Source organism: Gallus gallus, chromosome 14, assembly GCF_016699485.2.
Source record: "Gallus gallus isolate bGalGal1 chromosome 14, bGalGal1.mat.broiler.GRCg7b, whole genome shotgun sequence".
NCBI classification, from domain to species: domain Eukaryota; kingdom Metazoa; phylum Chordata; class Aves; order Galliformes; family Phasianidae; genus Gallus; species Gallus gallus.
In genome coordinates, this window is record NC_052545.1 from 11,491,613 (window position 1) to 11,515,073 (window position 23,461).

The 23,461-nt window shown below is 38.0% G+C and overlaps 1 protein-coding gene across 7 annotated transcripts in view; it reads right to left on the minus strand.

The window, feature by feature from the left end:
• RBFOX1 (RNA binding fox-1 homolog 1) overlaps window positions 1-23,461 on the minus strand; it is a 748,795-nt gene that overhangs the window by 622,426 nt on the left and 102,908 nt on the right. For all 7 annotated transcript variants that reach the window (XM_015294588.4, XM_414942.8, XM_046900794.1 and 4 more), the window contains exon 2: window positions 17,618-17,680. In XM_015294588.4, coding sequence (XP_015150074.1) covers window positions 17,618-17,680 — 63 coding nt within the window. The remainder of the gene's footprint in view (window positions 1-17,617; window positions 17,681-23,461) is intronic.

Sequence of the window (23,461 nt, forward strand, 5' to 3'; positions counted from 1 at the left end):
TGCAGGGCTGTTTCTTTCACATTTTTCTCTCTCTTCTGTCTCTCATGTGTCGCAGAGCATTTCTTATCCTTTCTTAAATAAGTTACCACTGAGAGCACAAGCAGCATCACTCTTTGTGACCCCTGGCTACAAAAACCTTGCCACTTAAACCTAATACAAGCCAAAGCTTTGTGGTGTCTGTGGAGGATACTACTGGATCTAAGAGAAATAGGTACATTCTAGTTACCATACCTTGTGGGAAAAGGCTTCAACACCAAAGATGAAAACAGGAAATGGAACGCACGGGTCATATTTTACAAAAATACACTGCTGCTTCTCAAAGGAAAATCTGATGCAAAATAGTTCTCATCTTGGAATACACCGTGGCATTTACTGTCATTTTAAATTATACACTGCATAATAAATTCAGCAAATATACTGAATTTGGGGGGTGTTTAAGTAATGTTTTGTTCTGTCTCAAACTTTATGTTAAAAGTTGCAACAAAAAGATGGGTCCTCTTTTAGCTGGTGTAAATGCTATGACAGTATATGAAAAATACTTTTCAACATAAACTGCTTTTCTAGAGCCTGGAAAAGTCAATTGCATGGGTAGCACATTTCTACATTGCAGAAGATACATTCATTTTAGTAGCCAAGATCACTTGGATATTTATGTCTTTACTTTGTCCCCACTTACGTATGCCTGTGAAAATGAAGAAGAGGAAAAATCCTCTGTGTTCTTTCAGCATCAACTTCATCAAGTCCTGTCTCCTTTTTCCTTTATGCTCATTTCAAATATAAGTCCAAATCTGGTACTGAGAGAGGAAATGCATTATCACACAAATCAAAGTGGTAAGATTAGAGTAGTGCCTACACAGCTGAAAAGTGCCTGTATACAAATGGAGAGTACTCTCTCAGGAACACCATTCTGAGCAAAATTAAGGAGAGTTTAGTAAAAACTTGGACAAAAATCCAAAACAAACAACACTGAGTTAAAAAAAAGAACAAAGTCAATTAAATTGACAGAATCAGGATAGTAAAAATTCTTCCTCCGAAGGCAAAGATCAATTTTTACTCCAATCTATGAGCATGAGATGTGAACCAATAACTTTGTTGAGAAATAAGGACTTCTTGGCATGCCCAGATTTATCTCATCAGTCCAAAGTAGGGGGGCTTCATGCTAAAGGCTGCTACTTTTTAACTTGTTGTTTAATCTTACTGCCCAAGGAAATGTGAAAACAGCCTCAAGAAGTCAGCTCTAACAACACTGAGCTCATTCTCTCCCTTTTCCTTCGTTTCCTACTTCAGGCTTTGATAATTTTCAGAAGTTGCACTGAAAACAGCCATTTGCAGTGAGAACGAGAACATATCAGAAACAACTCCTTACTATGAAGCTTTTCTGAGGCACCAAATGTCCATCCCATTACAAATTACACTTCATTTGTTTCTGTGTTAACAGAAGGTGGTCCATGGGACATCAGTATCATTTTCTGAAGTTGAATAGGAACACTTGGACCTGAACAATGTATTTTATAATTGAGAAATATTTTACAGCAGATGTTGGTAGAATCATAGAATCTCAAGGTTAGAAAGGACCTATAAGATCATCTAGTCCAGCCATCCTCCCATTACACTTGCTGCCACAAGCCACTAAAACATATCACCTATCTCTTCATCCAGACTGCAATGTAAAGGCTTGTTGAGGCATGCTGATAGTTGGGAGTTTGGTATTGTTGGCTGTTTTGCTTTTAAACCAGAAACTAGCCAGGAAATTCCAACACAACTCAGAGCATCTCCACAGAAGAGACTGAGCATGCTTATAACCGCTGCTGGTGGCTTTCAGACTGCAAGAAATAAAGGTGCTTTGGTTTGTTTTCTTCTCCAGGATAATACTGCACTGAGTGTTGTTACCCACAGCCTACATCCTGATAGAAGCAGTTAAGTGAACGCTGCTCCCTAGTCCCCTTATTTTGCACACCAGAACCTAGCAGCATAAGTCAACATCCCATCTTCACCAGCAGATAGTGATTTCACTGACAGTAGGGTGCTATTTTTGTATTCACAGGAGAAAAAGAAGTCACAAAATTAAATAGAGTTAAGCCTATCAGGGTGCGCCTATAAGATACAGACAAGGTAAGACAGGTTAAAGTTTGCAAAGAAACACTTTGCATTACCTATCTCACTGCCTGCCAAACAGTAATGAGCCAGGATGCCAGGCTGGAGAGAAACACACATCCTGTTCTCAAGAAAAGGTTTCTGGCACCTAGAGAAAACTCCTCCTTTCATGGTCTGTGAACATGGCTCTTGCTGTGCTTTCTAAACCACTGCTGTCATGGGCAAGCCATTGCAAATAGACTGTAGCCTTTAGAAAGTAAGCTTAAGTTGGCGCCAGTTCTGACCACCAATTTCTGAACCCCTGTCCGGCTGCTAATTTCAGGCATTAAGAGCACTAAGCAATATGCCCTATGCTTAGTGCACATCTACAAGCACTCAGTTAATAGCAAGGATAACATCTGGATTTGAATTTAACATAGGTCATAGAAATGAATATACACATTTCGTTTGACTATACTGAATGTGTCAAAAACTATACTTCAATAAAAAACATTATGTTTGTACTGAAACAAACATGAGACAGTAGGAAAAATAACTAACCACGTTCTACCATAAGGCGGCCCAGGTTATAAGCGGTTAACTTAAACATAGACACTCACATTCACGCCATTAATGCATGTTTAAAATATATCAATTAGTTGTTTTTCACCTCAATCAGAGAAATCATATAACACATAGCATAGCACTGTAAGATCATAAGCCATCAAGCACGGAAAAGAAAGAGTGAATAAGCCCAACCCTGTGTTTTGTGTACATCAACACAAATGAACACCATTGCCACTTGTCCCTTCAGCCTCGGTGTATTCAAGACCTCTGATCATGCAGAAAGTTCTGGTGTAAGGATATAGCGGAACAGCACATATTCCTACAGCTCTGAGCGGAGATTGGGATCTGGTGAAATCAGCAATACAGAGACATTACCCACTTTGGAACTGAAAACATCCACGGCCTAGAACCAAGGAGCACAAACACTGCATGCTACTCTCGTTTCTGTTGTTTATCTTTGTACTGAGTGAGAATGAAAAAGAAATCATGGGGCAAAGCACTCTTTGTGTCTCTTGCACATAAACATACTAATAGCTCAACCCTCACCATGGTGCCTAGGCTCCTACCGTTTTATCATTAAAGATTTTGGTCAGACAGCTGTGGTGGCAATTATCACATAAATTTACTGAGAGACAAGAAAACTAGAATGTAAGACAACATCTCACCTCCAGCAACCAAGTATAGGACTCTATTTTCCAGTAATGCTTTCAGACCCGACAGCAATGATGAACCAACTTTTTTTTTTTCTGGAATAGTGCTTATGTTATAGAAAGAAAGCCTGTTAGTCAGTGCCATTTACCCCCCAGTATTCAGCTTTTATCTGCTGACCTGTCACAATAAAACAATTCTGAAGATGTATTTCAAGATACAGGTGATTAGCACAGCAAGGAAAGCAGCAGAGTGAGAATTCTTTTTCAGATAAGTGTTGCTTGCAAGCAGCACAGGTAGAAGGAAAAGCTAAGGAAAAATAATCGAGTTGGCTACAGTAGACTACAGCACTCAATATTTTATTTCTGTTTTGTTGGGTTTTTATTTTTAATAAGGCTATTTCAATTTAATAGAGTTCCAGTCCCACTCATTGTATTTGTTGTCTTGTTTGTAGGATATTTTCTTCTCATTTCAATCCATTTTCAAGGCAATGAAATCAAAATTCATTCATAACCAAAGGACAAGAATAAACTTCATATTACATGTTACTGGCCATTTCCAACATGTAATTACTTGGAATGTTGCAAGATCACACCAAGAAGAGTAAAACCTGCTGCTATAAATGAAGGGCTACAACTATTAGCTAATTTCATTAAGTCATCTGCCATCTTCAGTGAAGTATCACTCTACTTTTCTCTTCTTGAATCTCACATCCAGGCTGGATGTGGCTCTGGGCAGCCTGCTCTGGTGGTTGGTGACCCAGCACATAGCAGAGGGTTGAAACTAGATAAGCACTGAGGTCCTTTTCAACCAGGGCCATTCTAAGATCCCATGATACTCAGGTACTCAACAATTACATGGTAAGAGGCTTCTGATTTTAAAAAGTAAGTTATTATAGGCTAATATCCAGTATTCATGTACTTTCATTCCTGTTTTGTTACATATTTCTCTTGTTTTCTCCTCTTTTTTTTTTTCTTTTTTTGAGAAAGAACACAAACTTCTTTTTGGAATTGGCGCATTCTAGATAGCACCATGTATTAAGTTCAGTTCTGTTTCTACCTAAAATTTCATAGTATAGAATCATAGAATCCTTAGAGTTGGAAGGGACCTTTAAATGCCAACTAGTCCAAATCCCCTGCAATGAACAGGGACAGCACAGCTAGATGAAGTTGCCCAGGACCTGAACCAGCCTCTCCTTAAAAGTCTCCAGAAACAGGGCATTAACCACATCACTGGGCAACCTCTGCCAGTGCCTCACCACCCTCACTGTAAAAGACTTATTCCTTATATTTAATATAAATCTACTCTCTTTAAACAAAAAGTCATTACAAGTTCATTTACCACAGACCCTGCTAAAGACCTGCTTCCTAAATTTTCATCACAAAACCTGAAACCTACTTTTAAACTAAAGCTTCTCACCCCTTTCCTTCGTGGTAGCATTTTGTTGACCTCAACATCTGACATGTAGCTAATATACACAAGAACATAACTGACCAAATGCAAAGGATATCCATGAGAAAGAAAACGTCCTCAACATTGGAATTTTAAGTTGGTACTAAATGCACACCGTCACCCTCACAATTCTTTTGCAATCTTTTTTTTTTTTCTAGGATTTACAACAGGATCACATTATAAACACATACCTGTAAGATGCAGGTGTGTTGTAAGAGAAAGAAATTAAAAACTGAAGACCTTGACTTTCTGTATCCTTAGCAGTACGTTCTGAATGTTGGAGGGGAAAAAGAGAACTCTTTACCATACAGCCAAGATTGGTTACTCCAATGTGTTCATAAATGTATGCTTAAATTAAAATGTGCCATTTTAAAAGGATGTCTTTTCCTAAAATCTTCAGAAAAGTGCTATGAAAATGAGGAAAGAAACACATTAACTACGTTCACTTTCAGAGCAGAAAATAGAGAATTCCTTTACAGCAGCCTAAAAACGCAAGAATCTACTTTTTATTTTCTAATGTACAGTCTTTTTTTTTTTCAGTAACATCACCAATTTTCACTACATATGTGATTCCTCCTGAACTCCTCCATCCTCAACTGGATTCGTTCATTCCATATAATTGAAAACAGCAGTATTTTTTTAAATCCTTCCTTAGAAGCACTGGCAAGTAACTGCTTAATCCATGTCCACAGCGAACAGAGGTAGATGTCTATCACAGTAAAATTGAAGGATACAGGATTCTTGGGTAGACACAAATTCCTACCCTCAGAACTCTTAAGACCAGCAGCCAGTAATCTGCTGAAGTTGGTGAAATTAATACAAGTACGCATCTAAGATGACATCATTAATTTTTCTAAGGTTGCTTTCTATTCCTTATTCCTTCACTCTCGTCCCAACATCAATATGCCAATGGTTTGAATAGACTGGGGTGGGAGAAGTCACTGGGAGATATTTTTCTCTTTTACACGCAGTAATAAGGACTTGCGTATAACATGCATATGTTACAATGCTTTCTTTCACAGGCTTCTGGAATGATTACAGGTTATTAAATAAAGAATTCTAAAATAAAAAAATGGAACAGAGTAAAAAAAAGTGTCTGAACTCATATTTTTCTGTTATTATGCCCTTTACTTACTGTCTCTGTAGATGTTCTTGCCACAGGCTCTTTTCACAGCCCCTCTACATGAAGTCTGCCCACTAACCCCAGAAGAAGCAGACATACCAAGACAAATCATAAGTAGTTATAGCAAAGGAAACAGTAAAAAGCACTGGCAAAATTATTATTTCTGTCTGAGTAAATGCTCTCTCCTTCTAAATCCTTCCAACTTAGTCAACAAAAACATGGGAGAATGCCAACTGAGAAAAAAAAATCAAGCAGAGAAAGAGGAAATACCTCTCAGAACTATATAGTGGAGTTCAAAGTCTGAACACGCATACAATGACCCCACTGCTCAAGATGTTTTGTCTGCTCTCGTCATGGCTGATAGGTGAGATTCAGCCCTAGCACTAAGCCACACAGCTGGTGCTCCTATGCGATGCACTGTGGGTAGAAGATTCCACTGCATCCAGGGGAATTCAGTGCTCTGGAGATTCCAAGGAACCAGCTACCCAGCTTTCTTGGACCTCTTTAGAAACTAACCCTGCTTTAAGCTTTTTTTTTTTTTTAATTAATTTTTATTTTTTAGTCATTTTTTGAACGCATTACATGACATTTTTCCCACAGTTCCTCTCTCCAGGGGAATGCCAAGGGACTCCCAGATGATTTGTTCTTTGTATTGCAGTCTGCAGCAATCACTCCAGAAAGCACTCCTCTCTGGGGTCTAACTTACATCTTTATATGGTGTCTACCAGTTCGTATCTTCATAAAGTCAAAAAACGTTTTCCAACCACAGAATAGGGGAGCTGCTTTAAAGGTGAAAATAGTTTGTAAAAAGCTCATTGTGTATTTGATATCACACCAGCCAAAAGTGTGGAGCTGTATCTTAGAGCAGAGTTCTCAGAAAAAATTGATGTATTTTACCCTGGAGTACTTCTACCATTGGTTTGATGTATTTGTTTATGCACTTGATAAAAACTCTTAGTTCAATAAATGCTGCACGATCAAACAGCGTGCTTTTGAATTATGCAAAATTTTATTACACATATTGTAAATAAAGCCTATGAAACATTAATCAACTTTCAAAAGCTTTCAGAAGAACTCCGTGCAACATCTTCTCTTTGGTATACTTGCAGAATTGTAAGTCTGTCATTTGTGAGCATAGAGGTTCAACTTTTTAAGAAATTAAACTTTGTACAAATGGGAGCAAGGCAAACACAGCTACATGAACTGAATCACTGCTTAGTTTACCTTTTAAGCAAAAGCATAAGCAACATAAAAGCCATTAAAATGAGAAGTTAAGTACGAGCCACACATACTTCTCAGTATCTATCATACCATAAAACTGTTAACACTAGATGCAAGAAAGCTCTGCAATCATTAGCTTCAGTATCTATCACCAAGCATTTTAATTCTTCCTAAATAGCCACTACAACAGAATCTCACCTGAGCTTTTTATACATCAGTGGCTCAACTCCAGGCTCACGTGGAGAGGAACACAGAACTATGAAAAAGGAGAAGTTCCTTATCCAAAGACAGATCACCAAATGGACTGCTCAAGTCCCAGCCACATGGCAAATGGCTGCTCCTCTGCAAGTCTCCTCGCTGTCCTGGAAAGCAAGGGAGCTGATGGCTGGAGACAGCTGGATTATTTACTTTCATTAAAAGAAAAGAAACATTAACCTCTGTTTAGTTGTTCTCCAGCTTGGTTTGCAAATGCGTTCTTCTGCATAATACTTACATAGCAATTTCCGCTGGAAAATATAGAATAGACTTTCTAAACAAACTTTAGAAAACACTACAGAAAAAAAAAACAAGTAAAAAATATAAGAGAACCACCAAAGCATCAGTACAAAAATGTAGAAGCCTTATGTTCTAAATATAACACAGGATGAACTGCAACGAGCTGCAAGCACACAGAGGATTTCAAACTTATATTTAACTTAAGAGTTATTCCACTAAGAAACCTTCACCGTATTAGTAGGAAACTACTTAATGCACAGGATTACCATAAGGAAGCAATTTGGTTCTACTCCACAAAGACGCACCTGAAACATCTGCACAAATCATGCACACTTAGCAGGGAAGATACAGCCCCTTTGAAATATTTCAGTCCATTGCAGAATATATGCATGCATCTATTAATTGACCAAAGCTAAATGTTTATCACAGCCCAGGTAAATTTATTATAACCCAAATACATTCCTGACTGGTTGCCAGGTATTTCAGAGCTCCTGCCTAGGTTTTTTTCTTCTGGTTCTTAAGCTTACAATTCCTGATGGGAACGCATGACTATGGTAGAAGCTCCATCTTTTCAAGTTTTGTTTCCTTGCGTTGGTAAACCTTCAATGCAAGGGTTCTATTATTTAATGCAAGGGTATCCATCATCCATTATATAATGCAAGGGTATCTATTATTTAAATGACCTTTCATTTTACAATTACTTACAGTAGAAATAGGGTGAAATTTTATAAAATCTTGCTGATGTTGAAAGTCAGAGTCCATAATGAAATGGAAAAGTCAGTTTACAGTAAACTGTGAAATCACAGATATCGACACCAAACTTAATTCTACCTAAAAGTTTCCCTTGCAATGCAATGCCTGATTTTCTCATTGGCAAGAGCTCTCTTCACTAGTTTGTATCAATACCATTAACAAAACTCACAACACCTGCATCCCCCAGATTTTTAGGAATAATGGGACAAAAAATGATGCATGAAGATTGCTTTCTGCATACACCTATGAGAGGATGCCTGCGGCCTTGGTCTTCCCTGACAAACTCAATTATAGAAGCATCAATCTCAACCTAGATTGACAGAAATACGTTTCAAATATATCTTCTACATTCTCACATTTTTCTATATTCATCTGAGTATTCCGACTACAAAAAGGAAATTATTTTAATTAAGGGATTCATCAATTGACATTCAAAATAGCTGTTATTCATCTACAGTTGACAAGTGTCTTTCAGGAAGTTAATTTAATTTCCTCCCCCCAACCCCCCATCAGAAAAGGTTATTTTACCTTATGGGAACCTATTTCTAGCCCCAGAATGCTCCACTAAAAGCCAGCATACCAGCCAAATTGCTGAGAGTTGGGGACTGCTAAGCTCCAGCCGGCCCAGCTGTACATAATTTTAGCAGTCACAGATGCAGCAATAACCACTGGCAAACCTGATATATCGAAGGCTCTGAGTCCACTTCAGACAGATGTTCTGACAAAGCTGCAGTTTTAAAAATTTCTCATAAACAAAATCACCATTATCTGCTCAGGGACAAGCAGTTTGCCCTAAAATATATCAGTAAAGGTGATAAATGGTACCTCAGTATCTCATGTATTTGTCTTCTAATACGGGTTCAGTATCGCTCCTCTGAGTCATTTCCTTGCGATGCTACCTCAAGTATTTGGATAGTTATTGCTAGCTTCAGTTTATTTGCACTTAAAATCTGATGAAATCTAATGCTATTTAAGTATAACCTGCTAATGACAGAAAGTTTACTTCTGTTGATCCAACAACACATCACAGATAATGCTTACATTGCAAAGCATACTTATTTAGGAACAACAAATGCCTTTCTAAAATCAAAGTTCATTAAGAAGCTGCATTCAAATGTAATAATGATACTGTTGTCTTGATTTTAGTTGTTTTGCTGCTGAATCTTCTTGGTGATTTTTTTTCCTCCCATTTTTCTCCATTTTCAATTTATCTCACATTTACTTGAAAATGAAGCCTACAAAGCTTCCTCATGTATAAAACGTGATTCTTCATGTATTTTGTTGAACTTAGTCACGCTGATGCTAAAAAGCAAAGTATGTTAGCAGTTACCATATTAATAAAAATTTATCCATATTTATCATTGATGCTATGATATTAATGATATCCACCACAGAGCATCAGCCTCCTCCATCTTACACCTCACTGTTCATGTTAAAACAACAGTGAATGGTTGGCAGCAGGTGGAGGGAAATGATTCTTCACCTCCACTCAGCACTGGTGAGGCTGCACCTGGCATCCTGTACCCAGTGCTGAGGTCCTCAGTACAAAAGAGATGTGGATGTGCTGGACAAGATGCTGAGGGGTCTGGAGCATCTCTTATGTGAGGAGAGGCTGAGAGAGCTGGGGCTGTTCAGCTGGAGAAGAGGGGGATCCCATCTATGTCCATAAGCACGCAGAGGGAGAGTGCAAAGAGAGGATGAAGCCAGACTCCTGTCAGCAGTGCCCAGTGCCAGGACCAGAGGCAGTGGGCACAAACGAGAACACAGGAGGCTTCCTCTGAACATCAGGAAACAACAAAATTACAAGATCATTAAAAACACATTCAATTAATCTGAAGCATTTTCTGAAGATTAATTTGAATGTTTTTGCCAGACTTACAGATACAACAGAGCTCATGAAACTATATTCCATTTGCAGGAATGCAAAGCCAGAACTCAAAGAACCCACAATAATAGATTTTCTATCCAAGACAAGCGAACTGCTAACAAAAAAATAAATCACTTCCTTAAAATACATTACCATATCAGGACTACCTAGTAAAATAGTTGTCTTTCAACATAATTAGGAGTTACTGATATCAAATAAAGTTATTTTCTTAATGGCAACTGAGAAAATAAAAAGATTGGGTAGTTTAGTATCAGACCTGAGTGACATTGCATCCCACCCTATTGTACACTGAGATGAGGTTTGCTTTACAATCAAGGCTCTGATTTGGTGTATTTCTGACCAATTCTGACCTGAACTGGAGCTAGGCTATCTCCTAGAAAAACAAAATAAAAATTTAAGGAATACAGCCAAATTTAGATGTGCAGAGCATAGTCGTATGACTCAGAACATAGTCACACTGCTAGTAACTGGCTCCAGACACTGCACTGAGTTTGCAAGGCCTCAGGGCTGAGCATCCTCAGGCTAGCTTGATAGGAGCTTCCCATCAGAGTCCTGAAAGCTTACTTTTGCCTGATTTAGCTGTAATAGCCACTATCCTCATAGCAAGGTGGCTGTGCACAACTCAGTTTATGGCTAGTTAATTGTGTGGCATAGACCTTTATACAAATAGGCTGTGGTACTGCTTGCATGAGGCAGAGCACTGGCAGGATGGCAACCTGGGGCATGGGGTGAAGGGAGATGGTGACAATGGGGATTGCAAGGGTTTCAACAACTCAGCCATGGACAGGTGAAGAAATGCAGACACAATGAAATCATGGACATGGCCTGCAAGTGTAGGTATGCCATGGATACTGTACAGTTAATTTAATCCCACTTGGATTCTTCAAACCAATGGAAAATTATCATAGAGACTTCTTTCTCTGAACCACAACCTGGAAGAGCCTCTATTTCTAAAAAACGGACTAAGAATAATTTAAGCTTTGTGAATACAGAGGTGGTAATCACTAATACCTCAAGTATATGGATAGTTTGCTAAAATGCCATGTTGACTGTATTAGTCTGACAAATAAACAATTGCAAGGATACAAAAATAGATTTTGAAATGTTTTGGATTCTCAGGAATTCACCTGACTGAGAAAGGAACCTCTACATACTTGCTCACACAGTTCACCCTTCTGCTCTTCCTCCTCATCTGCACAGCTTTGCTCAGAGCACAGACCCGCAGTCCTACAGCATTTCATACTCCCAATCCAAGTGCACAAAGTGTTTTCTGCACTCAGACCCTAACCACTGCACCTGTGCTAACAGAATACACTTATGATTGCCTCTCACACAACAGCCAGCAGCTTTGGATGCAAAGAAGTGCTCTGCTACAGACAGGTTATAGCTCAACAAAAGAAATTCCTATTTTTTCCATAACAGAAGCCCTTATATGTTGCTCTGTCTCTCAAGAGGGGCTCAGGGCCACTGGAGAAAACAAATATTTCATTGTAGAATATTTCATTTCCATATGCCAATCACACACACATACTGAGAAAACATACAAAAGATAATTTCTCACTTTGAGTTTTACTATTATTCTGCTATTTATGATACTAAGACTATTAATGCTGCTTTTTACACTGGATCAAAAGCAACACAGCAGACATTGCTCACAGATGTCCCTACTACATTTTGTTTCTCTTGCCCTTTTACGGATATTCCTTTGGAATAAAATAAAATGATAGAGAACATTTCAGTGCCGAAGACACAACATGAACAATAACACATCACTTAATGACGTATTCAAATACCACCTTAGCCCAGCAATTTGATTTCAGACACATTTGCTGGAATAGCAAAAAGAAAGGAAAAAAAAAGGCTACCATTTCCAAATCCTTTCTGGTGCATATCTGTAAAATATATAAAGAACTCACTTTAAATCAATAGTCTCAGAAATATTCCGTGTTTTTAAGACAATCATAGTGGGCTAATTACTTGTCGAACCTCAGTAGTTCATTACAAAAAATGCTAAGAACAAAACTAAAAAGCATTTCATAGTGAATTTCAAGGCTCAAATTAGATGCTTTCAAGCACACTTCATATAGAAGAAAATCCAAATTTAAAGACTGCAGCATTTGTTTTAAGTTTAGAAAACACGATGTTTTTGCAAGGCAGTCAATGTCCATCATACAATTATTCTTATTTATATGTGTGTTATCTAAAAAACTGAGTAGCAAAGCTACGTAAAATAGCAATGTACAGCAAGAAAAGTTTCTCTCATCATTGCTAGATTATTCCATTGACTCTGTGATCCTTGCCTTATGAGTCGTATCATTATTGTATCAATATTCACATCAATAACAATTTCAGTCCATCGCTTTTCTCACATTTTGCTCAGGTGTCACCTATTCCAGGATAAAGAGCTTGAGGAACTCATGTCTCCCCTGCATAGAAGCCATTCGATCCGCCAATCTTTCCTTTCATTTCTCTGTACGACACCATTTTGGGAATATAGGGTAACCAAGCGCTGCTTACAGAGAGCATGTGTAAGACCAATGCAAATCCTAGCAGACACAGTCCTATATTTTCTGCGCTGAAGGCCTTTCCTGAAAGTTACTAAATAAGTAATTTGCTTTTCCTGACAGCTGTCAAGCATTGAAATCCTGCTTCTGAGAACTCCATCTGATGTTTCCAGGAAAGGATTCTGAGCAATAACAGCCATTTACTCCCTCCTCAAGAACAAATTTCCATGCATTACGAAATTCCAAAAGTGAATTTTATGCTGCTACTTCATCCTTGGGCACTTTCCCACTCAATCTTAGTTTTGCCCGTCTTAAATAATCCTGTCATCATGAGTTTTATCATTCTATCTTCTGCTTTCCTTGATAGCTACATGTTGGACTAATAGCGACCAAGCTGCTAAGAACCTTGTGAAGAAAAACAAACATCACTGCCTGTATGATAAGACTCAAGGAACCAAAGCATCTGGAAGCCATATGTCATGCTAAAATTTTCTTTTGAGTTCCAAGGACCCTGAGTGACAAAGTAATTGATTTGTACTTCAATATCCTAACCTGGCTTATACAAAAGACAGAAAACCACCTTCAATTATTTTGGCTCTGAAACTTTTATTACTTGCAGACTGTTCAGATCTAAAAATCAATACCACACAACAACTTGGTCCAGATAAAAGCATAATTTGAGAAGAATTTCAGATCAATCTTTTCACAGGGTTTTATTTTACTGGGTCATTTAGCTGTGCAAAATATCCCTCAAGATAAGGAAAAAATATCCCATCACTTTTGCTTTCTTCCAGATGTGCTCATATTCTTTTTTTCCCTTGGGGATGTAGATGAAGCAAGGATAATCTTTGTTAAGAATGAGGAAGAGAAGCAGCAGCTTTATGGTGAACTGGATCTAGCTGGGATATAATTAATTTTTCAGTGTAGCCCATTTAGTGCTATGTTTTGGATTTGTGACTAAAACCATGCTAGCACCACACCAGCATTATTGCTGCTGTCGGCCTGTTGCTGAGCAGTGGTTTTGTGTTGCTGTTTTTGTTTGCTTGTTTTTCCCCCCTCCATTCTGTCTCCCCAGCAAGTAGGCTGTGGGTGTGCAGGATGGCAGGGGACACAGCCAGGATAGCTGATTTGAATTGACCAAAGGATGTTCCATACCACATGATATTCTCTGCAGTAAGTGCTCAGAGAAAGGAGAAACAAGGTACATTCTTGTTTGTGACATCTGTCTACCTCCCAAGTAACTGTTGTTTGTGATGAAGCAGTGATTAAGCATTATCTGAAGGATAGTATTTTTTATCCTTTTTGTAGAAAGATCAAGATTTAAATGAAACGAGCAGCACATCCACCTGTTAAGTGGAAAGTAGACAGTTGATATTTACATTTGTAGCTTGCACAAAGCAAAAAACTTGTCCTTTGCTATACTTCGTTAGCATTTTGTTCATGCCTCTCAGGTAGAAATCCCTCAATCATATGCAACTCACCAGATCCCTGTGGTACGTTATGCTGTTTTGAAACACTGATTTGCTTTATTTTGCATTTTTAAGAGATGTATTTAATGAGGGGGGAAAATGGGGGAATCTATTTTCATTGCAATAATATCTATGAGTATTTATCCATTAATTATTTTAACGTGATAACAAGTCAAAGTGATACACAGCTTTATAATGACAGAAAAGCACTTGAAACGCCTTTCATTTAATGACTACAGGCTTCTGCAAGAAGACAACTGCCCCTAACACTGAAGGTAAGAAGAGACTTGGGACGGACAGAATATTTGCACTCGCATGCAACCCATCAGGGTTTAAAACGTGGAGCACAATAGCAGATCTTCCAATGGATATGCCCATTAGATTAACATGGAGTACCACCCACTTTTCATCCTATTACCTTAAAAAATTATAGCCAAGGAAAAGTGCCAATAATAAAATTAGATCACTCAACTACAGTACATTTACCAACAGCAAATACCAACAGCAACTATGTACAATACGAAGACTAAAAGACCTGACCAAGACAGCAAGCATACAGAAATTCCCTCAAAAAGCATGGCTAAAAACATCTTGCACAACGTAGATGATGCAGCTTTCTACATTTTTTTCTGAAATGCTTTCATAGAACTTAAGCTGAAATGCTTAAGACAGCTTACTTGTCATATAGCATAGCTTTAGGTAAGTGTAGCTGTGTAGGGGAGGGCTACAGACAGCAATTCATCTTTATAAGTAAATCAGACAATACAGAAATGCAGAATAACTGCTGCTTAACTGCCCAGCCTCCTGAATTGGGATACCAGTTAATGATCATCCATTTCATATGCATAGATATGCATTTGACAGTACATGCAAAATCAATCCTATTCCCCATCTTTCACTTTATACAGGCTCTGGACAGCCAGAGCACAGAGATCATAGCATGTGTTATTGTCTAATTCCACTCTTCACGGTGTTCCTTTCATAATGACTTCAAGTTTGACAGCGGAACAGGGAAAATATTCTATTATCTATTAAGAAACTGAACAAGAACTCTGCTGATCAAGGCCCTATATTCATCTCTACTAAAAATTCCTATCCAGTCACGATTTGTGCTTGGTTCCCCATTGTAAGTTTGGAACAATTTGCTTTTGCCTCTCATGTTTATTTACAGAAGTGTCTGTGATTGTTTTACTAGTTTGCTCAATACAGTACAATTTGGATTGCCCTTTTCTTTGGTAACATAGACACTATTACACAATTAATGGAAGTTCAAACGCCAACTAAATCCACAGGCTATTGGAATCAAGGAACTACCTTATGAAATTCAAAAATTAAATTTTAAAATTCAGAATTTCTCTTTAACTGAACTGTTAAGATTATGCTTATCTGGGCATATTTATCAAAATGAAAACACTGCAACGAAGCCAAAGCTAGAAACTATTCTTCAACTATACTTAACATGCTTAACAGAATTTACTGTGATTTTTAAACAGCTTCTTTCTTTGACATTTGTTTCACTATACAGCATTCCATAATCTTAACAAATCTGCATTGGATCCTTATTGCTATTTTTAAATGTGATAAATAAGAGGACGGGACAAACCATTCCATAATCAGTAATGTACTACATGTGTACACCATGTCATGGGTGATCAGGGCATAACGCCCAGCCATATGGTGCGCTTAAGAGCCAACTCATCTACATCGCTTGTTACCAGGCAACATGCTGGACTTCAGTCTCAGCCCGGTAAGAAAAAAATGACCTCTTAGCCCCAGAAGTTGATTGATATTCATTGTGCTGGTTAGGTTATGATCACAAGGGAAAATAATAAAATCAATTACGCACATGGCAATTTGGAGGCATTAGACTTTCCCCAAATTCCAAATGAGTATTTTCTTCTTCTTTCTCCTCATATATCCCAATTCTCTGATTTATCTTCTTGAAAGAACATGAATATCTATTTTTTTTAAATACAATTTTAGATAGTGAAGCAGTATATCCACAGTTAAATTAATGCCAGCTTCCTAAAAACATGCTGGTAATTATCTTGGGGACCACTGTCTCCCACAAGTTGGAACTCCCCAGCCTCATTCTTACATTCTTCATTACAGTTTTTCTAACAAAAGCTGTCAATTTTGTCAAATTCTGCGCAGAATTATTCTGTGATAGAAAGCAGTATTCATGAGAGGAAAGGCTAAAAGCAACAACCATGCTAAGCACTATAGAATTGATTTAAATCTGCCTTCAAGATGAACAAACCTTTTTCTTGTTTTTTCTCCTATAAACCAGGCAGTTTTCTTGAAATAATAGAATTTTGTTTCAAAGACACTAAGAGACAGATTGTGTACAGTATAGAAGAATACGTATAAGACGTTTTATTCCTAAGGACTGCACACCTAATTCTTTCACTGACACAAAATTGCTTGTTGGTGCAGAATTCAAGTTCTAACACTAATGTCTCTGTATGAGAAAAGTGAGCCTACTCTACTATGTTGTCAGTACATGTGCAACTTGCTTACTACACACAGAACAAAGTCTAATTTCAAGTATAGTCCTATTATTCAGTGAGCCCCATACAGAACTCACTGTAGCCACATGTGTAACTGCTATTGCTGTACCTCAGGACAATCCATGCCTATTGCACAGCACAAAGATGGAGCACTGCTTTTTTTTTTTTTTTTTAAGCAGGGGATTGGTAAAAAATTTTTGCAAAGTACCAAATACAACAAGAATCAGACAGTTTGTTTAGATTTTCCGTTATTTTGCAACTATTATTCAACAGAGTATAAAGTTGTATGATAATAAAAAGTGCTTAATCAATACTGTTTCCAAGTATGGTTTAAAACGCTTTGCGAGAAAAAGTAAGTTTTAAGTATGAAACAGCAACAAAAAGTTTGGATAAGAAAACACCTGTTCACATCTAATGTAAAATAGCTTTCAGGAAGGAAAAAAAGAAAAATGAACTAGCACAACCACTGCATCAGAAGTTCTATAAATTTATGAGCTTGAACAACAAAGCGTAATGAATTATTCGTAGCTGCTCTAAGGAGAAAGACTGTTTGAACCAACTAATAAATATACAAAAATTTCTTTCTGACAGAATCAGTCAAAAGTAAAATAAACATAGCAACATAACCCCGACATGCAAAAGGGAAATAAGAGGAATGAACAGTTTATTTTAACCTACGGACAGAAACAGGGAAGATGTTCTGTTGCAAGCCACAAATAAGCTGTTATTCATTGAAGAGTAAAAGACAATTGACCTTGTAAGTATGGCCTATGAGTCTCGAGATCCAGCATCAGCAAGGCAAGTTGTGAAGGCCAACATATTACCTTACACATTATAACAGAAAAACAGACGTTTCAATCACATTCCCAGGAAAAAATAAAACCAGCAACAGCAAAAAAAATCAGCGTACTTACAGAAAGAAGGCTCCGATCATGAAAACAATAGGCACCACTTGCATGGGGCTTCTGTGTAGTTTCCTAAGCAAAGAAAAATGAATTCTTACTGCGCAAGGTAGATTCAAAGGAGATGATATTTTGGCCTTCCAAATGTTGGAAGGCCAAAGTAAGCTTTAAGATTCAAAACATCATAATAAAGAACGTAAGGAAAATAGTTCACTGAGGAGGACTTTCACAAGAAAGAAATGTACCATAGGGACATAAAGCATTTTTACTTCAGAACAAAGAAAAACAGCAAAATTCAATCATTCATAAACACCAATAAATACTTTATTACTTATTAATAGATAATTAAAAGAGAGAAAACTAGCCGGGCACTTTTCAATTTATTTGAAATCTACATCCTGCGTTTGCATTCAGAACTCACCTAACGCAATACAATGTTGTAATTCAAAATCGTCCTCAGTACAGGTTTCTTTTTCAGTAGGAATACACAACTACCATTTACTTGCATGTTTTTCAATTGTAAACTTCAAGCAGTTTTTACAAAAGAATAATTATCATAAAATATATAAACAGGAAGCATCAAAAATATATTATACACGCACAGAGCTTTGAATTAAAATAGAATAATATTCTATCCCATACTATTTTTTTGTTTAAATCGATGAGCAGGTGGTGACATCTAATATTTTACTGAATTATTCATTGAATTTTAGCAGTTACAGTAAGCTCAAGCATGTTTTTCATAACAAATTCACCCTAAATGCGTTCTCATTGCCATGTGCATGTGGTAGTGTACATTCCCTCATACAAACAGAAGATGGAAATACTGTACATATTTTGAGTCTACAAAGAAAACACGCACCAAAGTCCCTGTATTACAAAAACAGATAAATTTTATAATGTTTTACCCACTTTAACTCCAAACAGTAAACATATTGAATATTTTGTCTCACAAAATGTATTATTTTTTACATATAGTTTCATTATATACAGAAAATATAGAGAGATTCATAGATATATGAATCAAAATTCAGTAGTGATTATCCCTAATGTACTGAGGAGGAATAGAAACAACCACCACGGTATAGGCTCTATAACGTGTCAGGTACTAACAATAGGACTTACAAGTTATCTACATACTAGGAACCATACTTATCCAATCAGACAACAGCTAAACAACATGTATTATTCTGCAGTCATATTCACATGATTCTACAAAGCAACTTTCAATAGAAGTGAACAGAGAGAAAATGCTAATAATTTTGTGAGAAAAATCTGCATTTTGACAATGTCATGTTCACAAGCCCCAAGATAACCCAGCTGAACATCACAGATGTTGATGTCATGCTTCGAACTGACATGAGATATCATTAAAATGGTCCACACCACTAAAGGGAAACTTGTGTGGTTTTATAATGCTAAATTTTGTTTTCAACAACTGTCACATAGCACAGAAAAACAAGACTTAGGTTCTCGCTTTGCATCCATTTAGCACACGATATTACAACATTTGTCAACAGCAGAACAAACATCCTGCAGGGCTCGAGTCCTCATTTTCTGAAAACGTAAATAAAAGGAAGGCTTGAGTCCATTAGAAGAAATCTTACCAAGCATCTATGGAGAATCCAGGCTGAGAAGTGTTAATATCCCCTTAAAAATGGAAGAGTTGGGTTTTCAGGTGAGAGTACCTTGGCTCCCTCTGGGCAATCAGGTCATGCAGCCAGACCAGCAGAGTTTCTTCTGCAGGGTCATTGCCACAGAGAGCTCCAGGCCATGCAGGCTTATAAAGTTACCATACCTGGGCATTCCAGGAGCATCCCCAGCCATTACAGTGCTGTTCCTTATGAGCAGCTCCCTTAAGTATCTTACGCATACATATGAAAATATATAAATAAAGGTCCCAGGGCAATAAGAAAAATACTAATACCTAAACGCAGTTTCTAACTTTGATTTACACCTTCACAACTTTATCCAAAAGCCTATGTATAAATTATCCTAAGCTGACACCTTTAATTCTGCTCTAAAATACCACTAAACAATGATATCTACTGCTTTAAGTTAAAAGCGATTCCCTTTAGATAACAGCAAAACACAACAAGGAGCGAGCTTTGCCATCATTAGACTTCTAACCACATTACTCCTATTTTGAGGCTTTTTTGTTTGGTATCAGTTTAATTTCCTGTCAGCCTTACAAGAGATTGCTAATGTTTGGGCTGTAGGATATGCCCTGATTAAAAATAATCTTCCCAATTACTGCCTGGCATGAGTCTACTGCCACATGCACTCTGCCACCGGCTTCTGAATTTCTGTCAGCAGTAATTGTATCTGTAGCTCCTAACTGTAAATGAAAACCCAGGGGGCATATTTGGGTTCCAGTTTCCTTTGCCTCGCCGTATCTTTTAATTTGCACTGTCTGTCAAAAGGAGATGTTGGTTGGCACTAAAAGGAAATCCTCAGAACATCAGGTTAAAAATAAAATAAAAAGTGGAAAGGAGAAAAAAAGGCAGCTGGAATATGATAAATTGTATTTTATACTTATGCCAGCATACTCCACGTAGAGGGAGAACGTCATACATTTTTTAAGCCGCAGAAGTGGTAAACTGAAACTATGTACTGAGCACTTCTTCCAGTTCCAAATCCTCTGGGGACTTCAGACCCATGTTGTCACCTCACCCCTGTCCCAGTTTACTGCTGCTGCTCCTGGCCCTACCTGAAGATGTCAGTGCCTCCCCACTTCTAGGACTTGGTTCTGCTCTCCCCACTAAGGCCCAATGGATCCGCAGCCCATGGGGGAACCCCACCAGTTGCATGGGGTGCCCTCAGCTCCAGCTTCCCAGCCAGCTGGCCCCAGACCTTCTCCATTTGAGACGACACTGCTTAAACCCGGCAGTACAAGTCCGATGCAATCACAGTCACCAGCTTAATGGTAATTCACGTTAAGATTGTCATTGATTCACTTTTCCTCTTAGTAGTATTGCTGCTTAGGGACCTATGATAGAAGGGTGACCTACAGTGCGCCCTGTGTCAGGATCCTAAAGGAAAAGCATCAGGAGAAGAATGAAGCACTAAGCACAGACTGGACTCTGAAGGGGATAGAGAAGAAAACTTGAGGATTAGAAAAACACTTGATATAACATCAGAAGTGAAGCATTGTTTAGAAGGACAAAGTACAACCAAGTACACGAGAAGTACAGTCAGTTGTTTTACATGTCTAAGTTCTTGAACAGCCCCTCAAAGGTCCTTTAAAGCTCATCTCTAAACTTCTGATGCTCAGAAAGCTCTCTAACATGCAGAAGCCTACAGCTCTGGAAAAATCAGTTCCTAGCTAATTTTTTCTCACACAGAAAGCATGAAAATTTCTCTATTAACATAGGGATCACAACTACTACTTAACAAATAACCGTTTTCAAGCTTTTTGTCAGAATTTTGGCTTTTCTCCCTCATTCTTCTGCATGAAGAGGCCGTTCTACCGAAGCTCTTAAGCAAGAAGAACAGTCCCGTGAACACCAGTAAGATTAATCACACAATTCCACATAATAATACACTTAACATGCCTGCTAGATTAGAAGATTACCACGAATTCAAGTGAAGAGGGCACACAATGAAATAACGTGAAAAGGGCTGAACTGTTATCAACTGTAGAGTTCTCCTATCCATTGCAAGGGTGAGCTTTTAGTGCTGAATCCTGTGATGCTGACAAAGACCAAGAAGTTGGAGCATTATACTTAGAGAATGGGGTTTTTACATTTTCCATTCTGATACTAATAGTTCTCTCATCCAGCACGGGTCAAGAAATGAATCACAGCTGTACAAAGCAATGTAGCTCTGAAAGAAATTTCAGATGTAGAGAAAATAACGCTATATTCGCTTACTTTTTCTCTTCTTTTTAAAGAACAATTTTGACATTGCATTTTCAGCGTTAGTAAACATTATCTGAAATTAATGACCAGAACGAGGGAAAGTTGTAAAATGGAAAACAAAGGCAGCTTATCCAATAGTTTTGCAAAAATAAACTATGGATACTCTCACTATAACTGAAAGAGCTCAGCTAGAGGATGCATCTGGACTGGTAAAAATGTAACAACGGAGCTGCTAGCAGCCCTAAAAGCAATAGTGTAGACAAAGGGCACAGCACTTTCCTCTGACTGAACCACGATTCTTGTGGACAAAAAGTCTAAGATGAGCACGCACTCCACATTTTCTGAACTAAAGTAAAGTTGCACACCTTGGAAGTACAAGTATCCTTTCGCACGCTGGATGGGAAGGGCATAGAATGGGTTGGTTGACGTTTATTAATCTTAAGGAAAAGCAGTTTATGTAAGATTATCTGGTCTTGAACAGGTCTGGCCCTCTCACCTGATGTCACAAACCATGCTGGGTCTGAATGTGCAGGCTGGCAGCCACTCACATAGATCCAAGCACATTTACTCTCCCAGAGCCATCCCTTCCCATTTCCCCTACTTTGTGGAGCGGCTTTGAACCAGGCAGCCCAATCCTGCTTCCCAGGCACAGAGCATTACTGCTCACGGCGTGCTGGCAGGGAAGTTTCTGGGTCTTTTCTCACCAAAGAGCAGGAACTAGACACCCCTTAACACCTAATTCACAGCAGCAGTCTTAGAGGAAGCAATATTGTTTTAGCTACAGGTACCATGTAACAACATCACGCTTAAGTACTAATTTCTGGTGGTTATGAAGCTGTCACAGTGTGCCTCACTAGAACCAGTAGAGCAGCAGCAAAGGCCAAATGCAGCTTACTCTTACCTTGTTCAGATATCACATTCTGATACAGCATTTCATGTTAATCTCGCTGACCCAAAATTATTTTTGATAGCTCATTTTCATTCAGTTAATCACTATGCTATAAACTGAATTAACATAATTCTGTAACTTAAATTGGGGAAGCAAATGCCTACATGCCTTTGAAGCAGCTTATTTTTAAGGAGAGCAAACATACCTTTTCTGCTAGTATTACAGAAGTATTTGGTCATGCATACATACAGAAAAAAGCAAAAGCATTTATTCCTGCTCATAGGAAGAATATACAGAATTTGGCTATTCTCAGCTCTTTATTAAAATCCTCATCTTGTAAAACACTTCAGAGAGTACAGGTGAAGTTATACCTGCAACCCAAATGGGACATTACTGCCAGGGATCTTAACATTGAAGTTTTGATTCTCTTTCTGGAGTAAGCACTGACTTAAGCTGGTTTTCATGGGAAGAAGGGACAAGCACAAATATGAATTATGAAACCTCAAGCACAGTCACACAGAAAACATCTCTGCAGAACCCGCTGTCCCGGATTTGCTATTTGTAAGCAACGAAAGACTTGTATTTTATTTTTCTTTTTTACTTTTCAATCTACAGTTCTTCTTATTTGCACCATACCCATTGAGAAGAAAGCATCGGATTTGTAAGCATTGCAGGTTTTCATCCGCATTGCTGAATAACCAGCTCCACACCACCTTTCTCTTTATCTGTAACCTTCTACAGCGTACTGAGAAAATCACAAACTGCAAGCAAGGGTCCCTTCTCAATCACTTACGGCATCAGGAGCTTCACACCAGTAAGCTGACACACATGAAATAAGACCACTTATCAAAGAAGAGAGAGGTCAAAGGCTTCTAAGGTTGGAACAGGAACCTGCTGGTTGCTGCAAATCTCTCACCAGCGCATTTGAGCCTGACACTTAATATTCAAACTGAATTGCAAGCGATGTACTCAAGGATAAAGCTCAGTAATAATAAAGATTCATGGTCTGACAAGCTCAGCATACAAATTCTCAGCACAGAGCCCATTTTGAATACTTCCTTTTCTTTCTTTTTTTTTTAATCTAAAGAGAGTTCAGGAATATTATTT